Below are 26,080 nucleotides of genomic sequence, written 5' to 3'. Positions count from 1 at the left end.
ATAGCAAAGATGAAACAGATTAATCACTGAATCATTAATAATTCGTTGTTTTTGACCACAATAAACCAGTATTGCCTGGGGATGGGGACACAATATCTACACTTAAACTTGGGAGTCTAATTATTAACATCAAACATTGTGACGTAGTGATGATGTAATTATAGGGAAATTGTAACAAAAGATTAGTCAATTGAGTTTAGATATTGTCACCAATATTGGCTACTATGTATCTACGTATAAATACTAGTTGTTGCTACTATTTGCAATCATTATTGTTATATTATTTCAAATTAGTAAAACAACTTATCAAAGATCATGTAATATTTTAAATAAAAAAGCAACTAGTTCTGGGTTTTGAAACCACTCGGACACTCATGATCTATATCTACTTTATTATCTTACTCTATTAGGCTCTCGTTGTATTTAATATATTTAATTGTAGAGGAAACTGGATAACTTATAGAATTCAACATAAGTGGATGTAGGCCTATCTGTAGCACAAAGGGATTCAGACAGCATGCTCCAAAGTCCGGGTACAGTATTCAGGCATGGTATGTCTGGTCTGGGGGTGTGAGGTTCATCCACCTCCATGCAGCATACTCTCCACAGTCATGGGCTGGCACCAGCACCTATCAAACCAAACCGTCTCTCTTTAGACTACAGCACCGTGCGACACAGTGTGGAGTTATACTGGGGATCCCGGGTCACGTCGCATTAGTTTCTGTTATGGATAAGTGTCAAATCCTGCCTCGTAGTACAGGCCTCTGATCCTTTGTTGGCTACCATAACAATAAATATGACGTAGCATATTGTGACGTCTGTGCGAGCCATGCGCTGCCTTCAAGTACAGTTGGAAATGTTGCAATAAGAACATCAACGTGATAAACAACCTATAACAAGGAAATACATGCTGATAATTATAGCCAGATTTAGGCAGCAGGCCTATGGGTGATTGTTACAATCAACTGTAGGGAGAAGAGATTAAATAGCTGATTACTGTCCAAATCACATGCAAACTGGGGTTTTACAGTCTCACAATGCATCATCTGATTTCCTGCCATAATCTGATTAACATAAACTGAACAGTCAAGCGCAAGTCTCAAGACAACATGGATAAGAAGTCTTAGTTTATACAGTAATTACAAGTTCAGCTGTCAACGCTCTGCTGATGAAGACTTCATCTAAATGTGTTTAAATATCAGTTGCTTTTTTGCTCATTGTTACTTATAATCCCTTTGCAGAGTGACGTGTGTGCAGTTTGACACAAGACTGTTTTCACCTTCATTCAAGAGGGACGTTTTCTTCGTGCTGACTTCAGATCTGAATTCAAAACAGAAAAGCATGCTTTTATGAGTAGGCTATTTTGGAAGCCTATCATGGTCCAATTTGAAACTTTTGCAGAGTTTGTTGTGGTACTTTCAAACCTCCAGCACATAGAAACTGAGAATTTACATTTGTGAAGCAGGCAGTTTGACAAGCTTTTGAAATTAAATATATTTTCAATATTAAAGGCTATGTAGATTCTTCAATAAAGGAGAAGGAGTAGGCCTAGATGATATTTTGAACTGCGTAATTCATTAATAAACCACAACATATACGACCAATTATAAACTTACAGTATTTCTTTTATAGTCCTTTTCAGTGGAGTTCAACAACCCAGGTCCTTATTAACTTCCTGTCATATGGTTTCATTCACCTACTCTCCAACAGGAAATAAACTAGGACACATTTAGAATATTAATTGACATGTTTTTATAAAGTAAAGATAAGTGGTGATTAATATATGATACATTGTAACTAAATATGCTGACATTAATTTATATTCTTTTTATAAAGTAAAGTTAGGTGGTGATCAATATATTATTTTAAATTAAAAGAATATTATAATTAAATTAATTAATACAATTTAATTTGCCTATTATATAAATAATTAAATGCTACTAATTATGGAGAAGCGGTGGGATTAAATAAGTTTTACTTCTTCCCACTCCTTTTAGAATATTTGAATTAAAATCATAGACTGTATGAATAGACTTTATACATTCTGTGATTGAAATGTGTGATTTTCTATTTTATGTTGTTGTTTTTTTTGTCTGCCTGCAACGGCACTATAATTTTGCTCTAATATTATTGCTGACGTTTTTGTTTTCTGTTTTAATTGTATTTACACATTCGAAATAGGCATTTAAATTAATAAATCAACCAATTAATCAATGTTGTCTGAATGCCTGCTTATCTGCAAATTGCCTGTCTGGCACTTGCTCTGTTGCCTATATGTTCTGGAGGGAAGAGGGGGTGTAGAAGCAGGAAAAGTTTGGGCCTGTCTGTCTGTTTGTCTGTCTGTATGTCTGTTTTGTTTGTCATGTATATCTGTTTGTGTCACTACAATATATTGTATTGTTATAATATGTTATTTTGGGTTGGGTGGTGCTGGGTGAGGGGTTGGAAATTTATAAGCGTTGCTTCCTTCCATCCCCTTTTCAGACTGTATGTGTAAATTGTTAATTCTTCTTTTTTCTCTTCTCAATGTGTGTTTTTTTTTTTGTTTTGGTTTTTCTCATCTTTGGATTACAAGTCTGAAATAAATGAAAGAAAAAAAAAAGAAAAAAGAAGAAAAGAACCAGGATGAGAAGCGCTCGGGAGCACGGTATTTGGGATCAGCACTTGAAGGCATCATTTCCTGGGAAAGTGGGAGGTGAATGTTGTCAGCGTGACTGTCATCAAGTAACAGCAGAGCCGTCGGTGCTCCGCTGGTGCTTGTGTCTGTATCGTCGGGACTTGGAAAGTGGCCGGGCGGGGGAGACAGGCAGCACAACCTCGGGATTGAGGGAAGATGGACATAAGTCGTTGTTTTCGAGCACCTCCTTTGTGCGCTTCCAGAGCTGTGGTGTAACGTTCAGGACAAACTTACCGTTACAGTGGGTTTTGTAACATTTCTGCGTTCTGGAACCCACCAGCTCGAGCTAGCTTAGCAACCAACCAACCAACCAACCTACCAACCAACCGCTGATACTCTCAGACACACAGGTACAGGAGAGGAGAGGAGGTGACAAAAGGAAGGTGGCGAGGTAACGATGAACCGCTTTCGAAAGTGGCTGTACAAGCCCAAGGTAAGTTAGCTTGGGTTCACATGCCGTGTCAGCTCTGCTCTCACTCGTTCTTTTATGCATAGCTTTTGGAGATAGCTAGCAAAAACAGCCGATCATCATCAGTGTGGCTCGCTAGCCTGATCACTTCATGATAAACTGCCACACATCTGCTCAGGTTAGCCCCCGTGTTCCTGATGTTACACTGCGTTAACCAGCGGCTATCTGTGGAGACACGTTCCCGACAGATTAAGGGAAAAATAGATCATGTAAGTCAATATAAGGAGTTATTATCTTAGAATAATGATGAAGTATATCAAAATAATGACTATGTATTAAATTCTCTAAACATATTATTTGAAATACTAAGTATTTTTAATTGTTGTGATATACTAAGTCATTATTATGAAATACTAAGTCATTATTTTGAGATACTAACTCATTATTTTGAGATACTAACTCATTATTTTGAGATACTAACTCATTATTGTGAGATACTAAGTCATTATTTTGTGATACTATGTCAGTATTTTGAGATACTAAGTCTTTATTTTGAGTTCCTAACTCAATTTTTTGAGATACTAACTCATTATTTTGAGATACTAACTCATTATTGTGAGATACTAACTCATTATTTTGAGATACTAACTCATTATTTTGAGATACTAACTCATTATTGTGAGATACTAAGTCATTATTGTGAGATACTAACTCATTATTTTGAGATACTAACTCATTATTTTGAGATACTAACTCATTATTTTGAGATACTAACTCATTATTGTGAGATACTAACTCATTATTGTGAGATACTAACTCATTATTTTGAAATACTAACTCAATATTTTGAGATACTAACTCATTATTTTGAGATACTAACTCAATATTTTGAGATACTAACTCATTATTTTGAGATACTAACTCATTATTTTGAGATACTAACTCATTATTGTGAGATACTAACTCATTATTGTGAGATACTAACTCATTATTTTGAGATACTAAGTCATTATTGTGAGATACTAACTCATTATTTTGAGATACTAAGTCATTATTTTGAGATACTAAGTCATTAGTATGAGATACTAAGTCATCATTGTGAGATACTAACTCATTATTGTGAGATACTAACTCATTATTGTGAGATACTAACTCATTATTGTGAGATACTAACTCATTATTGTGAGATACTAACTCATTATTTTGAGATACTAAGTCATTATTATGAGATACTAAGTCATTATTGTGAGATACTAACTCATTATTTTGAGATACTAAGTCATTAGTATGATATACTAAGTCATTATTATGAGATACCAAGTCATTATTATGAGATACTAAGTCATTATTTTGAGATACTAAGTCATTAGTATGATATACTAAGTCATTAGTATGATATACTAAGTCATTATTATGAGATACTAAGTCATTAGTATGAGATACTAAGTCATTATTTTGAGATACTAAGTCATTAGTATGATATACTAAGTCATTATTTTGAGATACTAAGTCATTATTTTGAGATACTAAGTCATTATTGTGAGATACTAACTCATTATTTTGAGATACTAAGTCATTATTGTGAGATACTAAGTCATTACAGGATCCTTGTTATCATCACACTGGGTAAAATTCCATAACCATCTCTTTGTTGTTGTTTTTGTTGTTGATTGACGTTTTTGTTTTCAAGCGCTGGTCGGGACTAACAATGTTTCAGCCTGACAATGTACACTGAATTAAACTGATTCACTTAGTGCTGCCTTTAGCAGGCATTGTCATTAATCAGATATTATTGAAGTGATTTTCTTTTGTTATTATAGTCACAAGTGCGTTGGAAAACCGGAATGCTATTTATGTTAGAATACGTTTTCACAGAAACCCTAATAAAGAGTTTGTACCATTTTAGGGCTGCGACTTATAATTTTTGAATTACTGATGAATCTGCAGGTTATTTTCCCAATCAACGAATCAATGGTTAGGTGTATAAATGTAAAAATAGTAGTTTGTCTGACTAATAGTCAAAAGCCCAAGACAAAGAAAAGCAGCAAGACCTCGACTGAGAAGCTGGAACAAGGTAAAATGTTGAGCATTTAAGCTTGAAAAATGACTGAAATTACTAACTGATTTTAAAAATGGTTTGATTAAACGTCTAATTGTTAAAAAGGCTGTTGCATTTGAATAGGTTAGGTTTGTTTGTTGATTGTAGACATCACCACAAACTGGATAAATTGTTGTCAAAAGCCAAATGCATCAAACCGACTCCTGCTCAGGACACATCTTTTGTAGAGCACATGATGACTTTTGAGTTTGAGTTGAGTTGTGATGGATCTGCTGTGATTCTTTAAATCATGTTCACAGTGTGGAAACATCCCTGACACAGCAGAGGACGTAGCCTACTGACGACTTGATTGCCTTGTTAAATGACCAGTTCAATTAATGCTTACTGCAGCACTTTTTAGTGTGAGTGAATGTGAATATTTCTCCAGGGAGGGAATTCTTGTTAACTTTGAAGTTTTAGGAGGAGAAATTGTAGAGCATTCTGCTTGATGCTGCGACTTGCTCGCACACAAAACAACATCATTCTAAAGAAAGTTGTAATTTCTTGTTGTATGATTTCTTTTTTTTTTTGCAGTGTTTCATTGTAAAACGTGTAGAGTGTCACATAAGAAATAAACAGTCACAGATTTTGTGCCACAGTTGGATTGAGGAAACTCCTGCCTGCTCCACTTCTAGAGAATTCTGAGCTTTGCGTGTTTTAATGTTTAACATGGGTTTACAGCCTATATGCATTTATCACCTTGCTCCAAATACTCCTCTGCTCTTATGGAAAGTTTTCAATTTACGGGGAAGACTGAGCATATATTCCATTTGAGAGCACTTTGCGAAATGATGCACACCACTTGTACTACACAGTTATTTAATGCAGCCTCTTATGGAGTATAGGTACAATAGGTGCAGAGCATTTATATAAAACATAATGGAATTCACTGATGTTGAATTCCTTAGTGTTATTGTTTTCAAAAATCTTGACTTTTGATAAAGAGGCTGAAGGTGGAAAGTCCAGAGCAAGCTGACAGGCCTGAATAACATTTGAGTGTGTTTACTGCATGGCATCCTTTCAGTATACTGGCATAAGAGCTGCACATAAACAGTTGATCTTGCATCATAACTGTTTTAAATGATCAGTCCCGAAGGCAGATCTCACTATTGATTGAAAAAGAGGAATCTATACTGCACATAGCCTCTTAATACAAGTTGGTGACTGTGGTGCATTGTTGTGTCTCTTGGCATAGAAACCACATTTTTGCTTACTTCAAAGGTTTGTCAACATGTATTTCTAATAGGCAGTATAAGTTGACAATTCAGTCTTTCCGATAATAGAAGACAACTGCATTTCTAACAGTAATGTCAGACGGGGATAAAATAAAATACCTGTTATTACGGTGTTTATCATCCACCTGCTCTTTACCACATGCTTACACCTGCGTCACTCCTCCTTTCTCTGTTTAACCATGTTCGCTGTCACAGCATTTTGGTGGTCCATTGTCGGGGTTAGGCCTAAGTGTAAGGGTTCACCAGAGTATTGTCACATTCATATTGTCACTAACTCTGAAGTGCTGAGCTATTACATCAGTGCTTTTTCTGCCAAATCTCAGCCATGGTAGGAATTAACTGAATTACACACAAGTCTCCGGGTTTTGAATGATCACTTCTGCCTCAAAGGAGTTAAGAGAAAATCACTTAATGCCTCTGTAATTATGCCAATCAGTATGAAAAGACAACAGTAATGAAAGAAGGATTCACATCACTTTATGCTCCTGCCGCTGAACAGCAGCTGAGCCAGAAAGTAGTTTATGTTTTGCACAGAGAGAAATATTTCTGTTGAAATTAAAATCTGTGCCCAACCTAGATATTCTGGGATTTATAGTTGAACACTGCATAGCATTTACATTTTGCATCCACAGTAAGCTGTTTATTAGAACTATGTTCTCCTGGAGACAGAAAAGTGTTGAATCAGCATGTTCCCTTGACTGAAGCGGAGCTATTGATATTTCCAGAGCTGCTCTTTACTTCCACCCAGATAAGTCCCACAGAGGAGGACTTTCTTTTGCCCCTGCTACACAATCCCTTCCCAGTGTGTTCTCTCTTCCCAGAGAGTGCAGCTCTATGCGGGACATAATGTACCTGTCCATCTCACCTGGCTTCATCATCAAAGTGCCAACTTCTGGAAAAAGATGAATGTGTAGGAATAGATTTCCCTTCTCTTCTGTTAGGCTGTGAGGTAGAAAATAGTTAACTCACCCAAAGTAAGGCTATTTTTCACATTCCTTCTTGGCCTTTAAACTGGTTAAGCTGGTTTTTGTGTGAATAGTTAACTTTTATTTACCCAAATATCTACGAGGGAGACTTTACTGCATGCTCTAGATATTTTGTGTGCTTTTATTTGACTGTTTATTAGAAGAACTGTCACTGTTCAGTCTGCAGGGAACGGTTTTAGATCGGTAAGTAGAGGCTTGGTGAAATCAGGGATTCATAAAAACCTGCTTCTGCACACATCCCTGCATTCCCAAACGAAGACGAGACCTGGCTCAGGTTTCCGAGCAGCCAAAATGGCTACTGCCTCCCCACCTCTCATTCATCAGCGGCAAACTTGCAGAGTGACTGGTAGAGAGAGAGACTGAGAGTGAGAGAGAGAGAGGGAGAGAGAGAGAGAGAGAGAGAGATGTCAAGCTTAACCTGTATACTTCCTCTAGCCTGTGTTCCTCTCTTGGTTGTTATTCCATCAGGCATTCAGGAACTGACCTTCAGCTCCACACCACCTCATCTGTCAGTGTGACGGGCCGGCCGCACTCACCTAAATCTACAGGATGCTACTAATTTGTTTTTAGTGCATGGGTAGATGATATTTCTGCTCTCTTCCTTAGCGAAATGTCGAACAGATATCGGTGTGTAACAATGAAGGCTTTTACCCAGCGTGTGAACATATGTAATGCTAACGCCTCATTACCTTGATGAGGCCATCCAACATCTGACAGGACACTCATTCTTGCAAACTTAATTTTAGAAGAAAATAATTTTAGAGATTGACCATAAGTAGTTTTTAAGTTTAACTTCCTAATTATACTTTTTTTTCCTTTCACAAATTCCATTTATGTTGTATGTCCTTTCATGTCAGTTTTGATTTCTGTTGGCAATCCTTGTGATTGCACTCCATTTAAAGGTAATCATTTTTTATTACCTTACCATACCTTATTATCACATCTCAGTGAATAGATAATAAACATTAAATTCATACTGGTAGTGGACACAGTAACAAAGCCTGTACATTATCATGCAAACTAATACAATAATAAAGTACAATAAGAAATCATTATTTTCATTCTCAATTAATCTGTTTAATTATTTCCTCGATTAATCAAATAATCATGTATTCTGTGTCATGTCAGAAAATGAACAGTCCAAAACCCAAATGTTTAAAATTTTACCCTCCAGAAGACAAAGAAACCTGCAAATTATCATATTTGATGAGATACGACCAATGAATGTTCAGTAGTTCAAGGTAAAATCTCATAAATGCTGTAAAAGAATTTGTACATGCCAATAAAACACGTCAAGGCATGTAAGTATTTATCATGGTCATAAATCATTGTCAAACCACCACAAAAGCTGCTTTGGAGTTGTTTGTCTACACTGTCAGAAAAAAAAACCTGACACGTTGACAGCTGACAGTTTCGACAAAAAGCAGCACATTTTTACTTATCATCCACTGAGGAGCCACTTTTCCTTCTGTTGCCAGCTGTGTGGGTCCTACTTAAAATGCAGCAGTTGAATTTCAATTTTCAAAGGAAGTTTTCATCTATGAAGAGGCGGTTATGATGACACATGGTTATGTCCATTAAAAACAGCTAAAATCATTCTGGAAGTGGAGGCACGGTCATTAGGCTGTAGCAGGTTCTGCTGTTGTTTACATGATTTACCTCACCTTGTTGCCTGCCTTTCATTTGGCATTTATTACTCTCCTGGTTTGTTTGTGAATATTGCAAACATGCAAGTGGGAGAACAGAGAGCAGGTGAAGAGATGAGGGGAATGCAAAGTTGATTGTGCACTGTTGGCACAGATTCGGTTGAAGAGAGAACGGCAAACTGCTGAGCAGCAGCCAGCGTGGCTTCATATTTAGCCACATTTCTGGAGTCCTTTGTGGACATCCCATTCTGCTTACCCACCAGCCATGCGGTAATTGATTTGGTGTCAGCTGCAGGGATTTAGAGAGCTGACCCTAGTGCAGATCGAGACAGCACAGGCGATTGGAGGCTTTTTTAAATTCATTGCAGGAGTGGGGAATCAGACCCGCTGTCCGAGGTGTGGGGAAGCGATTATTGAAAGAAAATAGCTGTTGCAGAATAGTGAAATTTACATATACCACAGAGAATCAGCTCGTCCTGCTGTCGACTGAGAGGCTGCACTCATTTTCTACACATCATTGGGAATAATTACTCATCAAAGTCTTAAATTCCCTCTTTGTCACTGATAATAAACATAAAGCATACATTCAAGGTGTCCTTTGTCTATATTATGAGTCTGATTGTTCTAGGAAGAGCCAGCAAATGAAATGGCACCCCTCCTTCTAGGGCTCTGTACTATCAGCAGGGGAGAAGGAGGAGAGAGGGAGAACAGTAGGCCTGTATTTTTGGGATTAGATTTTGGCGTTGGTTACAGTTGGCAGGAGATAAAAGGAGAGGACATCTCTTTTCAGCAACGCAAGAGTTTCTTCTTACTTGATTTTAAGGCCGGGGTGATAACAAATCCTGAAGAATTGAGAAATTCAAACAAGATTATTGATAAACCTTGATATTTTAACTTGTATTTGAATGCAAAACAGTATGTATAGATGGATATAAATGATATGTATGTGTTCTCATCCTGTAGTTTCAATGTACCAGAAGGGAGACAAAAGAAAAATCAATAATGTCTTAATAATAAAGAGTATTTTTCTTTGAGAGAGAAAGATGATACAATGCAATACCAAGTTCTTCTCTTCAATATTAAGCTTTGTTATGGGTAAAAACCTACTTGGTGAAGTGTAAAGATGCAAACAGAGTAGTGCTATTTGTTTATTATTTATTTATGTATTGATTTTTTTGCTACTTATTTTGCTATTCTGGATTGAGTTCAGATGTTATTGGTGCAATTTCAGGTGCAATCCCAGTTGCACAAGCGTGTTGACTTATGTGTATTTAATCTCCAGGGACTGCAGTGTGTGTTTACCCACACGTGCTGTTGCTGTCCACAGCTGTCATTGTGAGTAATTTGGTACAGCTGGGGCAAAGCCAGCTCTCAGTCCCAGCTCGTAACAATGAAAGGTATGTGCATGGAATTAGCCTGACAGTCTGTGAGTCATGAACATCCTTAGTGCAGTGAAGAGGGGATGTGGGTCAAAATGGCACGGAGGAATCATGACAGGGCATAGCTGTTTTTGTTGCTGGTGATTTTGGTGTAAAGATTGGGCTTGTATGCATCTCCACCGATCGCATCATCTCTTCAGGACTCTCCACAAGAAAATGTCATGTTGTTGATTTTGTCCAAAAATGTGCCCCCCGTCTGTTGACACGATTTAACAGCTAGTACTGTATTGTATAACCAGATTATCTCTTGCATAAGAACTTCCCTTCGATTGCTGGGAAGCGGGGTGTCCCCACTTGTCACCACACTACCATCAGGGGGTCCTCGACAGGGCTTTTAGTCGCCTTAATCCTCTGCCCCTCCCTGCGTCACCTCGGCCTGTCATGCTAAAACCATGTGCCAGGCACAGGTCATTGCTTAGTCCAAATGCCAGATTAGGGCTCTCTGAGAGGAGACAAGCACACAGATTATCAGTCCAGATGGGCAGACCACTCTGAATATATTGAGTCAATGGAGTTAAATCTGGTGTGGATATGACTTTCGGCTGGTTAGTGCAGACATATTCCTAAGCAGTCTGTGATTAGTGCTGTTGATATAATTGCACATTTATTTAATGGAAATAAGACAACTGGAGGTCATGTCTCAACTTCGTAGCTGCAGAAAACAACACAGATGAGGAAAGAAACTCCTGAACCAAGCTGAACGTGAAAAGAATGTCTCAACACAACATATTCATCATAACACTGCATTTTTAGAAAGATTATACTTTGTATTCTGCCAAACAAAATATAAATCATGGTCCAGGAAGTTTCCTTGTTTGTTACCAAAAGGATTGGCTCACTCTTGCCAGAGCATTTTTGCTTAGTCCTGAATTATAAATAAGGTGATGAACTGTATCCGGCTGGTCTTTTGCCAGTCTGCCAACTGACTGAATGAAGCAGAGCAATATTTGCCTCTGATCCTTGGAAGGCAGTCAGAAGGCAGCAAATTGAGCCTGGAATAGAGTATGGAGGGGAGAGGCAAGTTTTCTCATGAGTCCCTTAAGTGGGCTCAATGTGCACGCAGCGTTGCTATGGACATTCATGAAGCATTAGCCTGATGGCCTCCATCATCTGCACAGTCTGAATAGAAATGAAGCCCAGAGCCAGGCGCTCAAGGAGAAAGCTGGCTGAGATGATGAAAATGTTGATCGTACAGCAGCAGGCAACTCTCTGTAACATGCTCCAATAAGATTCATGCTGTTCTCGCATGCTATTGGTTCAATGTTAAACAAAAGGGACAGAAATGTCACTGAGTCATTGTTTCACAATGTGATTTGGGGTGGCTTAACAGTAATTGTCACTCTGGGTGAAGGTATGGGAGCCTAATAGTCTGAAATGATGGGTTTGTGACCGCGATGGATAGAGTGTTTGAGTCATCCCAAAGAGAGGGCACCCAGGACAACTGACAGCAGGAGTGTAACAGGACAGTGGCACGCCAAAGGGGACAGGAGCCGAATTTGCTGAATCATTTCCTCACGTACGCAAAGTAGAGCTGTCATTGGTGGCGATTGCCAGGTCAGGAGTCAGATCCCCATATTTTGGCAGACTTGCTTCTGTATAACAGTTTGAATATGTTATTGGAAGGAATTGTTTTCCAGCTTAATTTGATTGTTACTTGTCAACTTTTTTGGTCACCATTCATTTATTTTTCTTGCTCACAGTGGTCAACTCTGTCAGGTTTACTGACAATTGGAAATGTGTAGTAGGGTCCTAACAAAGACCACAATGGAAATAAGTTTTGCCAACCTGATATGTAAGCAGACAGCATGTCTTTTTGGCTTTTCAGACTCATCACTGACTCATAGTCCATTTAACATAGTAAATATAGTGTAATACCATTCAAGGCTTTACATTTGAATTTCAAACAAGTTTCACTTTGCAATTTACGACTTGTATGACCTAATCTCTCGGAGACAGCTCCTCTTATGGTAGCCCTTTGAGCCAGAGGTGTTAACTTTGCTGAATGGGAATAAATGTCAAAGTAGTTGACTTTAGCCATCAGGTTTTGGCTGCACCAGCTGTTAGAAAGCTAGTTTAGCTAGGAAAGACTTTTGTAATGTGTAAAAAAGTTGCCAAGAAACATCTGTAGTGCTGTTCAATCAAAAGCAATCAACTAGGAGGCATAATAATAATAATTGTGTATATGCGTGTGTGTGCTTGCGTGTGTGCGTCTGTGCGTCTGTGCGTGTGTGCGTGTGTGTGTGTGTGCGTGTGTGTGTGTGTGTGTGTGTGTGTGTATGTGTGTGTTAGAATGACTGGGAAATACCTGATATGCTAACCTTACTGATGTCAGTTAGTCATTCAATCTAACGTTTTTAGTATAATGTGAGTCATTTTAGCTATATTTTGTTGTTTTTGTAAAATATAATTTAAAAACTAACCAGTTTACGTAGCATTTTCATCACATGGAAGTAACTAGGTGTAACTGTTGAAATTGTAGTTAGATATTGTAGTTAGTTATTGTATATAAATCTCCTCTTAGGAAACAATTATGTTATAACTAGGCCAAGGTTGAACATTCAAACAGTTCCTGATTCTCACACTGGTGTCAGAAAAGGGGGTGACTTAATATTTTCATTGGGTTTTTTTTTCTAATATTTGATAAATTATTATTCTACTTTAAAACCACATTTGCAGACCACGCAATTAAAGCATCGCTTACTATCTAAAAGTAAATCAGGCTGTCACGAACATTGCCTGCCTTTGACTTTTCCCCCATGATGCAATGCTGCAGGAATGTTCCCTCTCTGTGAGGAATGCAGCAGGAGGAGGCTATAGGATGGTGTCTGTGTCAAATACTTCTTTTCTTCCTCCGTCAGTATTGGCCTATATGCTTCAGAAATCCCAAACTGAATGCCACCCCTCTGTGGGCCACGTTTTGCCTGTGCCAGTAAATGGTCTTTCACTGTCTCCCTCTCTTGTTTCCTGTTATGTCATCATGACATTTGTATCATAGACTCACTCATTGTTGTGCAGTTGTGTAAAATCCAGTCAAATTTGACTCCTGATTGTATCCAATGCAATGATGAATATTACTTTTTACAGCCTGTTGATTTTTTTCCTCTCGCTACATTACCGTGGCTGTTGACAAATTATTTATGTATATATATACGGTGTATATATATATATATGTATATATATATATAAAGAGAAAGAGAGAGAGAGAGACAGAGTGAACTTGTTAAGAAAGAACACTTGAAGAGAGTGTGAGACACTAACTACGTATATTAGTCTGCTGTAATACAGACTCAGTTGTCTGTTTTATGTTGGATTAGATGCCTTTTTCTTCATCCATGCAACTTATCCAGTAAACATGACATGATGGCAGAGACATCAAAATTCACACATGAACAAAATGTGCAGGAGTATTATTGATTTTTCTCTGTGGGACAAACTGAGTTTTATGTCGGCAAGTGTCTGGCTTTTCTAGCAAAAGAAGAAATACCAATCTGCTCTGATCCAGCTTCAACTCTTTCTAGTGCAGCATTAAACGGTGGTATCGCACAGTAGAACTAGTAGTTTCAAACATTGCAACGGCATTAACACCCAACAAAAACATGACATTGACAAAAAAATAGAGGTTACAAATCGTCAAAATATGGCCCATGTTAATTATAATCTAGAGACATATCTCAGTCTTCCTGGATGAATATAAAAATATATCTTTCCCTTCCTCACAGTAAAAATGCGACAAGTACCCCAGCTGTAGGTTATATCTCTGTGTTTTCTCCTTGCTGTTTGTTTCATTATTAATGAGAGAGTGAGGGAAAAGCTCCATGTATCATATTCAGAGAGAGAAGCGAGGGCCCACGGGGAGAGCAACACGCAACAAGAAACACTGCAAACTTATGGGAAAAGGGCCTGTGAGGGGTTTCCGTAAATGCCCGTATTCAGTTTGACTTCATGAACAGCATTTCCAGACAGATGCGTGGCACGCAAAACAATTCTGTTTACTGGTGTAGCTCTCCCTTCTTACAGTCTGCGCAGTCAGATGTCCTTTTTAAGCTCCTGTACGTCATTGGGTCCTTGTGGTTTGTGATGATAAACGTCAGCATGTGGTCGCCATTTTCAGAATCATTAACCTTCCAATCAACGTGTGTGTGTGTGTGTGTGTGTGCATGCATCGTGATTCAAAAATTTGTATCTTGATTAAACTTGATATTGATTGCAATTATTATTTCATTTTGGTAAAGTCTAAGCAACACAAATGATCAAATGTTGTGTTTACATTTTTGGTGCGTCAGTCTCTTCCCTACTTTGTCTGTTGTTGCTGTGTGGGCACTTCACGCAGCAGCGGAGTGATTTGCTGCACTGTGCTGTTCCCCCCCACACTGAGGGAAGCATGGTGGGAGATAATGACATAAGTCCTCTACCAGGGCCAGCCTCTCTAATTATACTCACTGTTATGTGGAGCTTTCACAGTATATAAACCTTTGATAACTGCTGTTTTCAGGATTAATGCCATTTTTTATTTACCTTCCCATACTTGTTGAAAATGTATGTGAGAATATGAATTTGTATAACCCATTCCTTGTGTTGGCTCATAAATCACCAGAACAAGTTGGCAAATGGGTAAGCAATCTGTTGAAGCTGGCCTATACAATGTCCTACTTACCTGATTTTATTTTTGTCCCTACAGATGGGAGGTATGTTGCAGTATTATGCAGCCTTCGTATCAGTTCTGTATTGCCTTGACATCACCCTGTCTCAGTTCTGGGGTGTATTTGTTTTATATTCTTAAAACAGAGAGTTATATTCACTGTTGGGTGCGTACAGAGTGGGTGAAACTATTCCGACTTAAATACTCCAAAGAGCTGTAGTAGCACAGTATATTTTACATAATACGTAATTCATGTGTTTACTTGCCCACGGTTAGAAAACCACCAAGCATCGAGCTGGTTTCTGGAGACTGCAACTTTCCATGCATGACACTGTACATCAATTTAGTTCAGAGCTCTAAATAGTGTACTTGTTAATTCCCCCAAGCACTACCCATGGAAACTAGTGTCATGTATTAACACAGGTCCGTCCCCTGAGTTGCTAGTAGACCTAATGGTCCAAATAGAGAGATATTCCTCACTCTGTAGTGTTGCTGGATTTCCTTAATGCATCTCTTCAGTTACTACATTTTGCAGCTGAAATTAAAAATTGACTCATGAGATCAGAACAGGTTTGGGGCACTAGGGAGTTTATTCATATCTGTCACAGTTTAGTACGATTCTGTTTCAGTCATCCCCTGATAACAGAAAAACATGTGGTCTCTAGACTTCCAAGTCAGTCTGGCCCGTACTCTGTTTTGAGTTAAATAGAAATCTTGTTTGCTTTGATATTCAGTCAACTCCTCTGTTGTGCTGTTTTGAGTTGTAAGGTTGGCTTGGATGATTTGAAGACTGTTGGAGCTCTGATACTGTATTTGTGTCCACAGCTTGAGAACCAGTTTGTTAAAGGGCACTTTGATGTGATCTGAGTTCACTGAATCAAATATTCAGACATACATTTGCTTCTGATGTTTGGTTATCAGTCCAGCAACTACAGCTCTGATGAAGTGTTTACAGTGTGAGAATGAGACTCAAAGGATATATTAACACACTAACAAAGTAATAATTGTGCTTATTTAAAATGATGAGCTGCCCAATGACCAAAATCCCCTCATGTTTCAGCTTTTTAGAAAGACAGATGAAAGAAACACAAATTAAGAGAATATACTGTTGGCTGTATCTTAAAGAAGCATCAGGCTTTTTAAGAACAAAATTCTGGTTTCTTCTATGATAGCACACTGAATATCTTTGGGTTTTTGATGGTTGGTCAGACAAAACATGACATTTAAAGACGTCACCTAGGGCTGTAAGCACCATTTTCTGACGATTTATAGACCAAACGTCTTTCAATTAACTAAGGATTAATCAAGAACATAATCGACAGATCAATCAATATGAAAATAATCTATAGCCGGGACTGGTGGAAACTACTCTGCGTTGTGGAAGTAACAGTCAATGAACGCAAAGATCACATGCAAAACTCGGTCACAAAAAACAAGTAGAGGGTAGAGGGGGTGCACTATTGTCAAGCCCAGTTATTAATCATTTTGTGATTTTTAATTTATTGCCTTTTTTGAAAGTTCTGTGCATTGCGTCGTCTGTATTGTTTCTCATAAACAGCTATACAGTATTGAAAACGACCTTCTTGTGTCTGGTTGTGTTTCTGTGCAGAGGACAGACCCTCAGCTCCTGGCCCAGTTCTACTACGCTGATGAAGAGCTGAATCAGGTGGCCACTGAGCTGGACGGCCTCGATGGCAGGAAGGACCCTCAGAGATGTACCCTGCTGGTCAACCAGTTCCGCTCTTGTCAGGTCAGCATGGAGAAACCAACAAAGTCACAACTCTTTCTGCGCTTTTAATTTCACAATAGACAAGTTCAATCTAGGTTATTGTTATTTCATTCATTCATCATAAATAATACATGAAAATCCACCTGGAGTTGGAATAGCGGTAGAAGATAGATTAACACTATTTAAAGTCAGAATGCAAGTGATGGAGGACAAGATCCACAGTCCTCCTCCTATGCAAAAGTGTATTCAAAGGTTTATTTAAAGCATTTGTAGTAAAAACAACTGATAGAAGATATCGGCTTTATTTGTCTTACTCAGATAGACTCATGTTTTAAATACCTCAAATAAACCTTTGAATTAATCTTTGCATGGTAGAAGGACTGTGGATTTTCTCCCCCATCACTTACAGGAATGATAGCAAGCTAAACCTGTTTCAGTGTTCATATGAGCACCTGACTCTGAGCTATGTATTCTTATGTGTATTTTGAATTCCTTTCTGACACATAATCACCTGACTTTGGCCTGGAAGCTAGAAATAGACACCACCCTTATCACCCCTTTCTGGATATGACTGTTGCCTTACTTCACATTGCTTGGCCAGGTTCTCTGTCATTTTACTGATAAGAGGAGATAAGTCGACTTTGTTTGGACTGGGCTGTGTGTTATGTGGGTTATTAGTAAATGGTTACAAGAGTGGCTTATTTGGGTTAGAGGCGTTTTATAACTGTAGCTTTGATCAAGGTAATTGTGTTACGAACAAGAATTAGGTCAAAAATGTATTTTGTTCTTTTTACTGCAAAAACTGTTCAATGAAATGCTGGGAATGAACCTATGGCAAGGTGTTGTACGTGTTCAGGTTCAGGTCTTTATGTGGTTTAGAACTGAGAGGAACTAAGAGGGTGTTGCCTTGCATGATTGATGACTGCCATGCTGCATCATGCTGAGAGAGCTGGAGGTGGTTGAGGGAGGTCGTCATCTGGCCCGTGGTGCCTTAGCCTCCCCCCACCGCCACAGCACACAGTGGAGAACCACTTAATAAGGTCATCACTTGATCCCCGACTGTTCTGTCTCTTTCTCCTCCATCCTTCCCTCTGCCAATCTCTCACCTTGTTTTTCTTTGGCATGTCTTTGCAGCTTATTTCTTTTTTCATTGTTGCTGGTGCTCTTTATCCCCTTTCTTAGTTTATGTCTCACTTCATTTTTTCAAAAAAAATTGGTTATCATCCCAAATTGATCGAGCTGAGACATTTTTTTAGCAGAAGCAGTTGAATGACTAGCTCTTGTTAGGATGGGTCCGTACCTCAGTGAAAATGTTCAACAGCAAACTCTCAGCACTTGTCTCTTCAGAAAGGAGTCTTTTCAGTGGTGTGCCCTCTCAAGGGTTTTGGAGAATGAATTAAGCAGCATGACACCCCACAGCCCAGAGCCCCCAAGAATAGAAGGCGAGTGCACTCAAGCCAAAATTTTGCACTTGAACCTGCCACCGCTGCTATCAGCTCTTATTCATGGGCCTCTGTGGGGGTTGCTGGCTTGCTGCTCATATTATGTTGGCACGACTGTTCTTACAGTGCGGCCTGTTGGAACAGGCGAGCGAGTATGTGTGTATTTGAGATGGGCAAAGATTGAGTTAGATTACGTGCACAAGAGACAGAGGAAGAGAACAGGTCAGGGATTGTGAAAGGAGTGAGAGGTAGGCTGTAAAAAGGATAGAAGCCAGTCTTTTGTCAGACACAGGTATCATGCCAGACTCTCTACCTCTGGATGATTTGAAACAAACAGTGGTGAATAATCACCAATGTCCCCTGCTGGGAGACGCTCGCAGACACCGGGGTTGTACTCAGGTCGGGCCAAGACACACGCACACAGCCATAAAGGAATCGGTGGTTAAGCTCTCCTTCTCAAAGCTTTTTAATCTTTCTCCTCAGGGCCAGCAGAGAAAGACGCAGTGCTGTGCCTGACAAGATTACAGTGCACAGTGCAGCTGCGGTTGAGTGAAAGGCTCATTGTAAGTCATTGTTATGGCTGTTGTACATGCCAGCGGCACATAAGCTCTTGATTAGCTCTTGCTGTGTGTGACACTGCATTTTTACTGTTAGAATTATCGGCTTTAGTTTTGTGTTTTTATTGAGGGAGAATCTAACTGCAAGGGCCATTATGGTCTCATGTCTCAATAGGTTTCATTCACTTCCTTATAAATAGTCTTTAAACACTGCAAAACACTGGCCTTCTTGAAAGAAATGAATCCTGGATTAATAACTAACATTAGAGACTCAAACTAAACACTGAGAAAATTGTTTTTCAGGATCAGATTTTCACTCAGTCAATGTTTATCCATCCAACTAGTTTGTTCAATTTTGTTTTCTGTCACTCTTGTGCTCATCTGCAGGACAATGTGTTGAACATTATCAATCAGATCATGGATGAATGTATTCCCAACGACCGGGCCAACAGAGACTTCTGTGTCAAGTTCCCAGAGGAGATTCGCCATGACAACTTGGCAGGGCAGCTGTGGTTTGGGGCGGAGGTAGTGTATTCCCCCAACAACCTTACACAAGTCCTACGCACGATTTGAATTTCATTTTTACAAATGTGATGTTTCTTGATTGTCATGTGTGCGATTGTAAAGATAATTTTCTCAGTTTAATTCCTGTGCTAGGCAAGATAATTTATGATGTACGTGTTCCTGTGCAGTGTTTGGCTGCCGGCTCCATCATCATGAACAGGGAGATTGAAAGTATAGCAATGAGGCCCCTGGCTAAGGATCTTACTCGCAGCCTGGAGGAGGTACGCAACATCACCAGAGACCAGGCCCTGAGAGACCTCAACTTATACACAGACCGCATGAAGGACGCATTGCGGCATTTCGACAGCCTTTTTGCTGAGTTTGAGCTCAGGTAAATAAAAGGCTAGACATTATTGGCAATTGTAGCAATGAGATTAATCCACATTTATCATCCTCTCAAGCATTCTAGTTTGCAAGTTTGGCAAAAACATTCAACAAATCTGTGAATGCCATTACATTCCACTTTCTTTTTCTTCCATTGCCAGTTATGTGTCAGCCATGGTGCCTGTGAAGTCTCCCAAAGAATACTATGTACAGCAGGAGGTGATTGTGCTCTTCTGTGAGACTGTGGAGAGGTGAGTTTACCGAGAAACATTTGAAAGAACTGCTGCCTAGAGCAATGCTGACTTCATCTTGAATTTACCAGAATCAAAATAATATCTGGAGATATGTGTTTTTTTTTTTTTTATCATCCCCTGTTCTGTTGTCCCAGGGCTCTAAAGCTGGGCTATCTCTCCCAAGACTTGATCGATGACTATGAACCCGCACTAATGTTTACAATTCCCAGACTAGCCATTGTGTGGTAAGTGTTGGCTGTCTTTTCCGTTCTTCCGCCCACTTCATGTTTTCTAATCTTTACTGGCCCCTTATGGAATTTTAAATATATTTTTCAGTGGGCTGGTTGTGTATTCAGAGGGACCTCTCAACCTAGACCGAAAATCAGAGGACATGTCTGAGCTCTTCTGGCCTTTTCGCACTTTATTGAAGAAAATCAGGTCCGTGAATATTGAAAATCACAAAAAAAGCATTTTTATCTTTTTGAATTATATTTGTCGCCCTTATCACTATGTTACAACGATCTGTCGATGCTTTTACAGAGACCTGTTGCAGACCCTGAGTGAGGAGGAGTTGATGACACTGGAAAGGAACCTGTGTATCTCTCAGGACGGGGAATTGTCCACAGATCAGGGGCAGGCCACGGACAGCTCACCAGCTCCAGTGCAAGAGAATCACTCATCCAGCAGCCCCGCAGATGAGACCTCCAAGACAGAGAATGAGCCTCTGGAGCCGCTTGTCTGTCCTAGTCAGGAGCAGGAGCTGGCAGAAGTGGAAAAGGGCTGGGAGGAGGTTGAAACGGAGAAGGGGGAAGAGGAGCAGGAGCAGGGCCTTCTATGTGAGGAGGCAGAGGAGGCTGAGTTGGCCTGCTCCATGCAGTACGATGAGGAGGAACTGGAGCAGCTCAACATGATGGTGTACCGTGTGGGGGACGAGATGTCCACCCTTTTGTCGCCTCCCAGCCAGGGTCAGTCCCCGGCACACAATCCCAACAGAAGAGAGGCGGGAGGCTCCAGTGGGGCTTCCAGCACTGAGGCCTCTCCCCACAGGCTCCTGGTGGGCCGGGGAAGGACAGGCATCTATGTAGAGGAGGAGGACAAAGTCTTCTTCATGGATGACCTGGATGCAGCAGGAGACAGCATAACCAGCATTTCAAGAGAGGCCTGTCGTTGTATGGCCTCTCCTTCCAAAGCACCAGAGTCTGCTCGTCCTATGCAACGTAAGCCGGGACCACGGCCAGACTCTACCAGGAACGGCTGGTACTCTGACGCTCAGTCAGAGCAACCGTGCCCACAGCCCCGCAGCCAGAACACACACTGTGCTAATGCAAAACGCCCTCCTTGCACTTCCGCTCCTGGCTCTGAATCTCTACCTTACACCAACGGATGGGAAATGGGTTTGGAGGGGACAGCATCTGAAACGGCTGAGGTCATAGCCCACCGTATGGGTGGGATGAAGCTATCTGCCACCGTCATCTTCAACCCCCGCTCCCCCAGCTTGACGGAGTTGGCCGTGGACAAACTGCTGCTGCCGCGGCCCGCTCCCTCTGAGATTGAGAACTGCGGCCCTCTGGTGGCCACTCACTGCCTGCTCAACTCCTGCGTCTGTTGTGGGAGCTGTGAGGATGGCCACGAGGATGCCATCACCACAGAGACCACTGGACTCGGGTTAGGTCATGCCCTGGGATTGGACAAAAACTGTAAGACACCAGCTCCCAACAGTGTCATCCAGTCTTCTGCTTGCCGGCTGCCCCCACGAGGTCACGAGCCTCACAGTAAGGGTGAACTCACCCAGTTGACTCCCCCTTCTTCACGCTGCTCTGCAGAGACCCTGGAAGATGATCCAAACTCCCAGCTCTGTGAGAAGTGCCTGGCTCCAGGGCCGGGGCATCACGCTCAGGGCTGTGGCTACAGTGGAGGGGATGGACCCTCCTCATGCAACCACCAGCTGAGAAATGACAAGGGGCATCAGGCCAGTGGAGGCCGACAGAGGGACAAGGAGACAGATAAGAATAAGCCAGAAAATAAAGACTTGAAGAGGGACACCAAAGAGGACAGCAGGAGAAGCTCCAGGTGTGCTGTCATTTCTATGAGTCATTTTACGAGCTATTTTATTTATTAGGGGGAAATCTTGCATCAACATAAATATCTGTTTTATTTCACCATATTTTATATATATATTTAATTATTCTCTTGCTTTCATCAAGTTTACAGCATGCCTTATGTTGTCTTTTTATTTTGTTCTGTACCTTTTTTTTTTTTTTACTATTTATTTGGTTGTTTTTAGTTTTCAGAGCTCTCCCCTCAGCTCTGTGTCAGGTAGTGACTGTGACAGTGTTTCGGTCACCACGTGTAGTCTGTCAAGCAGTCCATACACCCCAAGGTAACTTATTACTCCTGAAAGTGTTTGTGTTATATTTGCGAGTGTCATTTTCCTGCCTAAGCTAAAAAAAAAGTCCCTGCATGATAGATTAGAAGAGAACTTTGTTAATTTCCAGTCTTTATGCACTCCTTTATGCACATTTTTCAACTGATTGAAGTGTCAGTCACTCCTTCCCATAATGGACAACAGGTGACAGCATCAATTGGCCTCCTGGCTTAGAGTGTAGATTTAATTAGATAGATGTTGTAATATTTGTTTTCATGTGCATTATGTGCAGTATATCCCTGGCAACTTGTGAAATATTTAAGGTCTGAAATGGAAGTGCTTTATTTTATATCCATTATTCATCATTTTCAACTCAAATATTAAAATCTACAATTGATGAAAGATGATTTGAATGTGCAAATTGTATTTTTACAGTTCAGAAAGAAAATTAAATGTCAGTCTTTCTCTGTCTATCACCACTCCCTCCAGCCCTATCAGCAGTCTGACCCCCAACTCAGGGATGTCAGAAGACTTGGACCATCAGGAGATCAAGCTGGCCCTGCAAAATGCCAAGTTGGCCGCCAGGAACAAGATCCGTTCACGCTTCCACAGCAGCAGTGACCTCATCCATCGTCTCTTTGTTTGCATATCGGGTAAAAGCTCTCATGCTGTTAGTCACTTTCCCTCCACCTCTTTGTCTCTCTCGTGCTGATAAACATTATGTGTTCTGGTGTGATGCAGGTGTTGCTGATCAGCTGCAAACCAACTATGCTAGTGACCTTCGCAGCATCCTCAAGACTCTGTTTGAAGTCATGGCAACCAAGTGTGAGGAGGGAGACAATGACAGCCAAAAGAAAGGTTAGTAGTATGTCTTGAATATACAGTATGTTACAGTACATTATACATTGTTTATATAATACAGACAGAATTAAAGGAAGCTTTAGTGCGACTAAAAACTTGTTACTTCAAAAATGTCTTCAACCAAACAATGAGAGAGCAGTGTGTTTTTATTGGTGCTGATCCCGTAGACCAACTTCCTTGGCCCGGACGCTCAAATTATTAAATCTACTTGTAAAGATTTAATATTTCTCTATAAATTTACTGCACAATATTGTCTAACTGATCCATAACTCTGCTGGGCTGCAGCAGGGCTTTTTAGCACAAACAACAATCAATCACACACTACACCGGTTTTACTGTCTTCTTCTATGGTGTCCAGCAGGTCCTGCTCTGCGTAGTGCTGTGCTAGAAGACTGTGCTCTCTGTCAGGAGACAGTTTCTTCATCCGAATTGGCAGCCAAGGCCCGGGAAGGCCAGTTCGAAGGTCAGAAAATCCACAAACGCTAAGAGTTTAGCTGAAATGTTAGTTTGTTCCTTCTCTCTGCAGCAGATGCACCGACATTGACAGGCCTACTTTGTGTTAACTGTTTTTCTCTGTGTAGATCCTCCAGACTGGGTCCCTGATGAAGCATGTAACTCCTGCATTGCCTGCAAGGCTCCCTTCACTGTCATCCGCAGGAAGCATCACTGTAGAAGCTGTGGAAAGGTACAGGGGCTCTAAGTCTGAGGGCGTCTCAGAATTCTCAGTGTAATTGGTCATTGATCAAACTGTTGATTCATACATTCTGTGTCGCCTTCCGATAGATAGTAACTGATACATTACATACTGTGTTATTTCAGATCTTCTGCTCTCGCTGCTCCTCCCATTCTGCCCCTTTGCCCCGGTATGGCCAGGTGAAGCCTGTCAGGGTTTGTACACACTGCTACATGTTTCACGTCACGCCCTTCTACAGCGACAAAGCCGGCATTTAATCTGAGATTGTCAACGAAAAGCACACAGTCTGCCACAACAAGCATATGCAATGGACAGATCCAGGGCTGTGTACAAAGCAAATGTCCCGCTGCTCTGGTGAACGTAATGGTCATCATAGTGAGGCCATTACAGATGACAGAGCAGAGAGACGAGACACACGGCCACGACCAGACATTCGACCTGTTCCTGTTGCTCTGGAGAGACTCGCAACCAAAGGGTTTTGATTTCAGTGCCCAGCCAACACACAAAAATGATTCACAAATGCCTGTCTGACTATCAAAGTCCATACGAGCGAGAGGATGAACAGGCATTAAAAGATTTTGAACTGGCATTGTGCAACAGTCCTCTGTAGCAATTTGCAGCACAAAATCAGAAAAGGCCACACTGTTTTGTTGCTTAAGGTGTAAATGAAAGGACTTGTGACATATTTTCCTATGCTTTAGCGAGCTTCCTACATTTGTGCCAGGACTCCCACGGGACTCGGATTACTCAAAAGAATGTAAGTCTTGATAACAATGTAAATAAGGATAATTCTGGTAATGGCTACTCTGCAATGTCTTCAGTAAACAGTTGCTGTTAATATGGGAACTGGCAAGCAATCTTCACCAGGCTACCAGTCCCAGTAAAGCAAAAATGAAAAACAGACAGCTTTTATATCGAGATTCTTTCATGCTTTTAGTGGCAATGAATGTCTAATTCTGAATCACTTTGTGAAATGTCGTCTGGGCTCCCACAAGTGTGACTGTTCACCTCTTGATGGCGATGGGCTGTGCCCACTGCTACAGTTGCACCATGGCATGTTTAGTTTTCTCTGGGGACTCTGCTGCACACTGAGATGGATAAAAGGGATTCCTTAGTCATCACTGTCAGGACTTGAAGGCCCCCTAGTGGAGAGTTGACCTCTCTTCGCTCAGTGCTCTCATCACCATGTTGTGTACACTTTGTACTGAACCAGAGGCCTTCTCAGGTGCTACAGACTACAGGCCAATATTAGCCCATTGATATTCTTCCTCACATGTTATAGTGCAATATTGTGTCACCAACTGCAATGGTCTTGCACATTTTAGAAACAACACTTAACTATTTAAATTGAAGTTTTAGGCCATTTCTGAGGAGGTAAGTTGTGCTGATTTGGTTTTACACTAAATTATTTCCAGTTTTGGCTCTGGTGGTACTGTCAGACAGGAACCAATATTTTGTTCCCAGACTGACATCATTTGCACCTGACTTCCTTTCTGCTCTTGAATCTGCTTCCATTGCAATGAGCGCATACAAAGTATCTTCCGTAACACAGGTAGTACATGTAAATGGTCTGAAGTGGCCAGTCTGCACATATGAACCTTTGAGCAACATCATGTCCATTCTGCTCTGATGTAAAGCAGTTTCTCAGGCATTACATAATCAAAATCATTCACTTCTCTTGGATTCATTTTATTTTCAACAAAGAACATATTAATTCACTTTAGAAAGGTGTTTTTTTCCTTTTATAAAGAACAAAAATAATGTATGAAGCTATAATTACTTTTATCTAAATTACAAGGAATCATGCAGTAATTGAAGGGCGGGATATCCTATTATTGTTTCAGAGCTTTGTCTTATTTTGTAAAATTCCAGGACATTTCCATGATAAGAGCTGTGTAAAATATTCAACAAACAAATAATGTTATATAGTTTTAAATGCAATGTATATTGAAATAAATAACTTTTTCCTGTTTAAAATGTCGACTGATAACTTATCCTTTCCAAGTACCATTGAATTTCTGTCTTGAGTGTGTCGATAGATATGTACCCTGGATTGTCCCATATTGTCCAGTAGGCAAAAAGATCCTTGTCCTAACCCCTAATTTGTAATATCATACAGATAAAAGAAAAAGCCTTTAAAAGACAGAAAACTGATGATTTGGTTGAAAATTGTAATATTTAA

At 40.2% G+C, this 26,080-nt stretch overlaps 1 protein-coding gene across 2 annotated transcripts; it reads left to right on the top strand.

The window, feature by feature from the left end:
* Positions 1–2,831: 2,831 nt before the first annotated feature.
* Positions 2,832–25,801, top strand: zfyve28 (zinc finger, FYVE domain containing 28). Of its 2 annotated transcripts, none has more exons than XM_083923702.1 (14): positions 2,832–3,110; positions 16,739–16,879; positions 19,245–19,382; positions 19,550–19,752; positions 19,907–19,996; positions 20,134–20,223; positions 20,315–20,416; positions 20,519–22,048; positions 22,263–22,358; positions 22,833–22,996; positions 23,085–23,201; positions 23,566–23,667; positions 23,786–23,889; positions 24,024–25,801. In XM_083923702.1, the coding sequence occupies exons 1-14, from the start codon at positions 3,075–3,077 to the stop codon at positions 24,153–24,155; spliced, it is 3,045 nt and encodes a 1,014-aa protein (XP_083779828.1). In that variant the 5' UTR covers positions 2,832–3,074; the 3' UTR covers positions 24,156–25,801. The 2 variants fall into 2 exon arrangements, with proteins under 2 accessions (XP_083779828.1, XP_083779827.1); XM_083923701.1 differs by having other exon boundaries at positions 23,563–23,667.
* The last annotated feature ends 279 nt before the right edge of the window (positions 25,802–26,080 follow it).

Source organism: Echiichthys vipera (genome assembly GCF_963691815.1).
Source record: "Echiichthys vipera genome assembly, chromosome: 12".
Lineage (NCBI taxonomy): Eukaryota > Metazoa > Chordata > Actinopteri > Perciformes > Trachinidae > Echiichthys > Echiichthys vipera.
This window is presented reverse-complemented; position numbering and strand designations above follow the sequence as displayed.

Bases quoted from the DNA above. Each gene is read 5' to 3' on its own strand.
- zfyve28 (XM_083923701.1), top strand. From the start codon at position 3,075: ATGAACCGCTTTCGAAAGTGGCTGTACAAGCCCAAG. The intron at 20,224-20,314 runs GTAAGTGTTGGC...TATATTTTTCAG, and splicing joins CCCAGACTAGCCATTGTGTG to TGGGCTGGTTGTGTATTCAG. The intron at 22,997-23,084 runs GTAAAAGCTCTC...GGTGTGATGCAG, and splicing joins TCTCTTTGTTTGCATATCGG to GTGTTGCTGATCAGCTGCAA.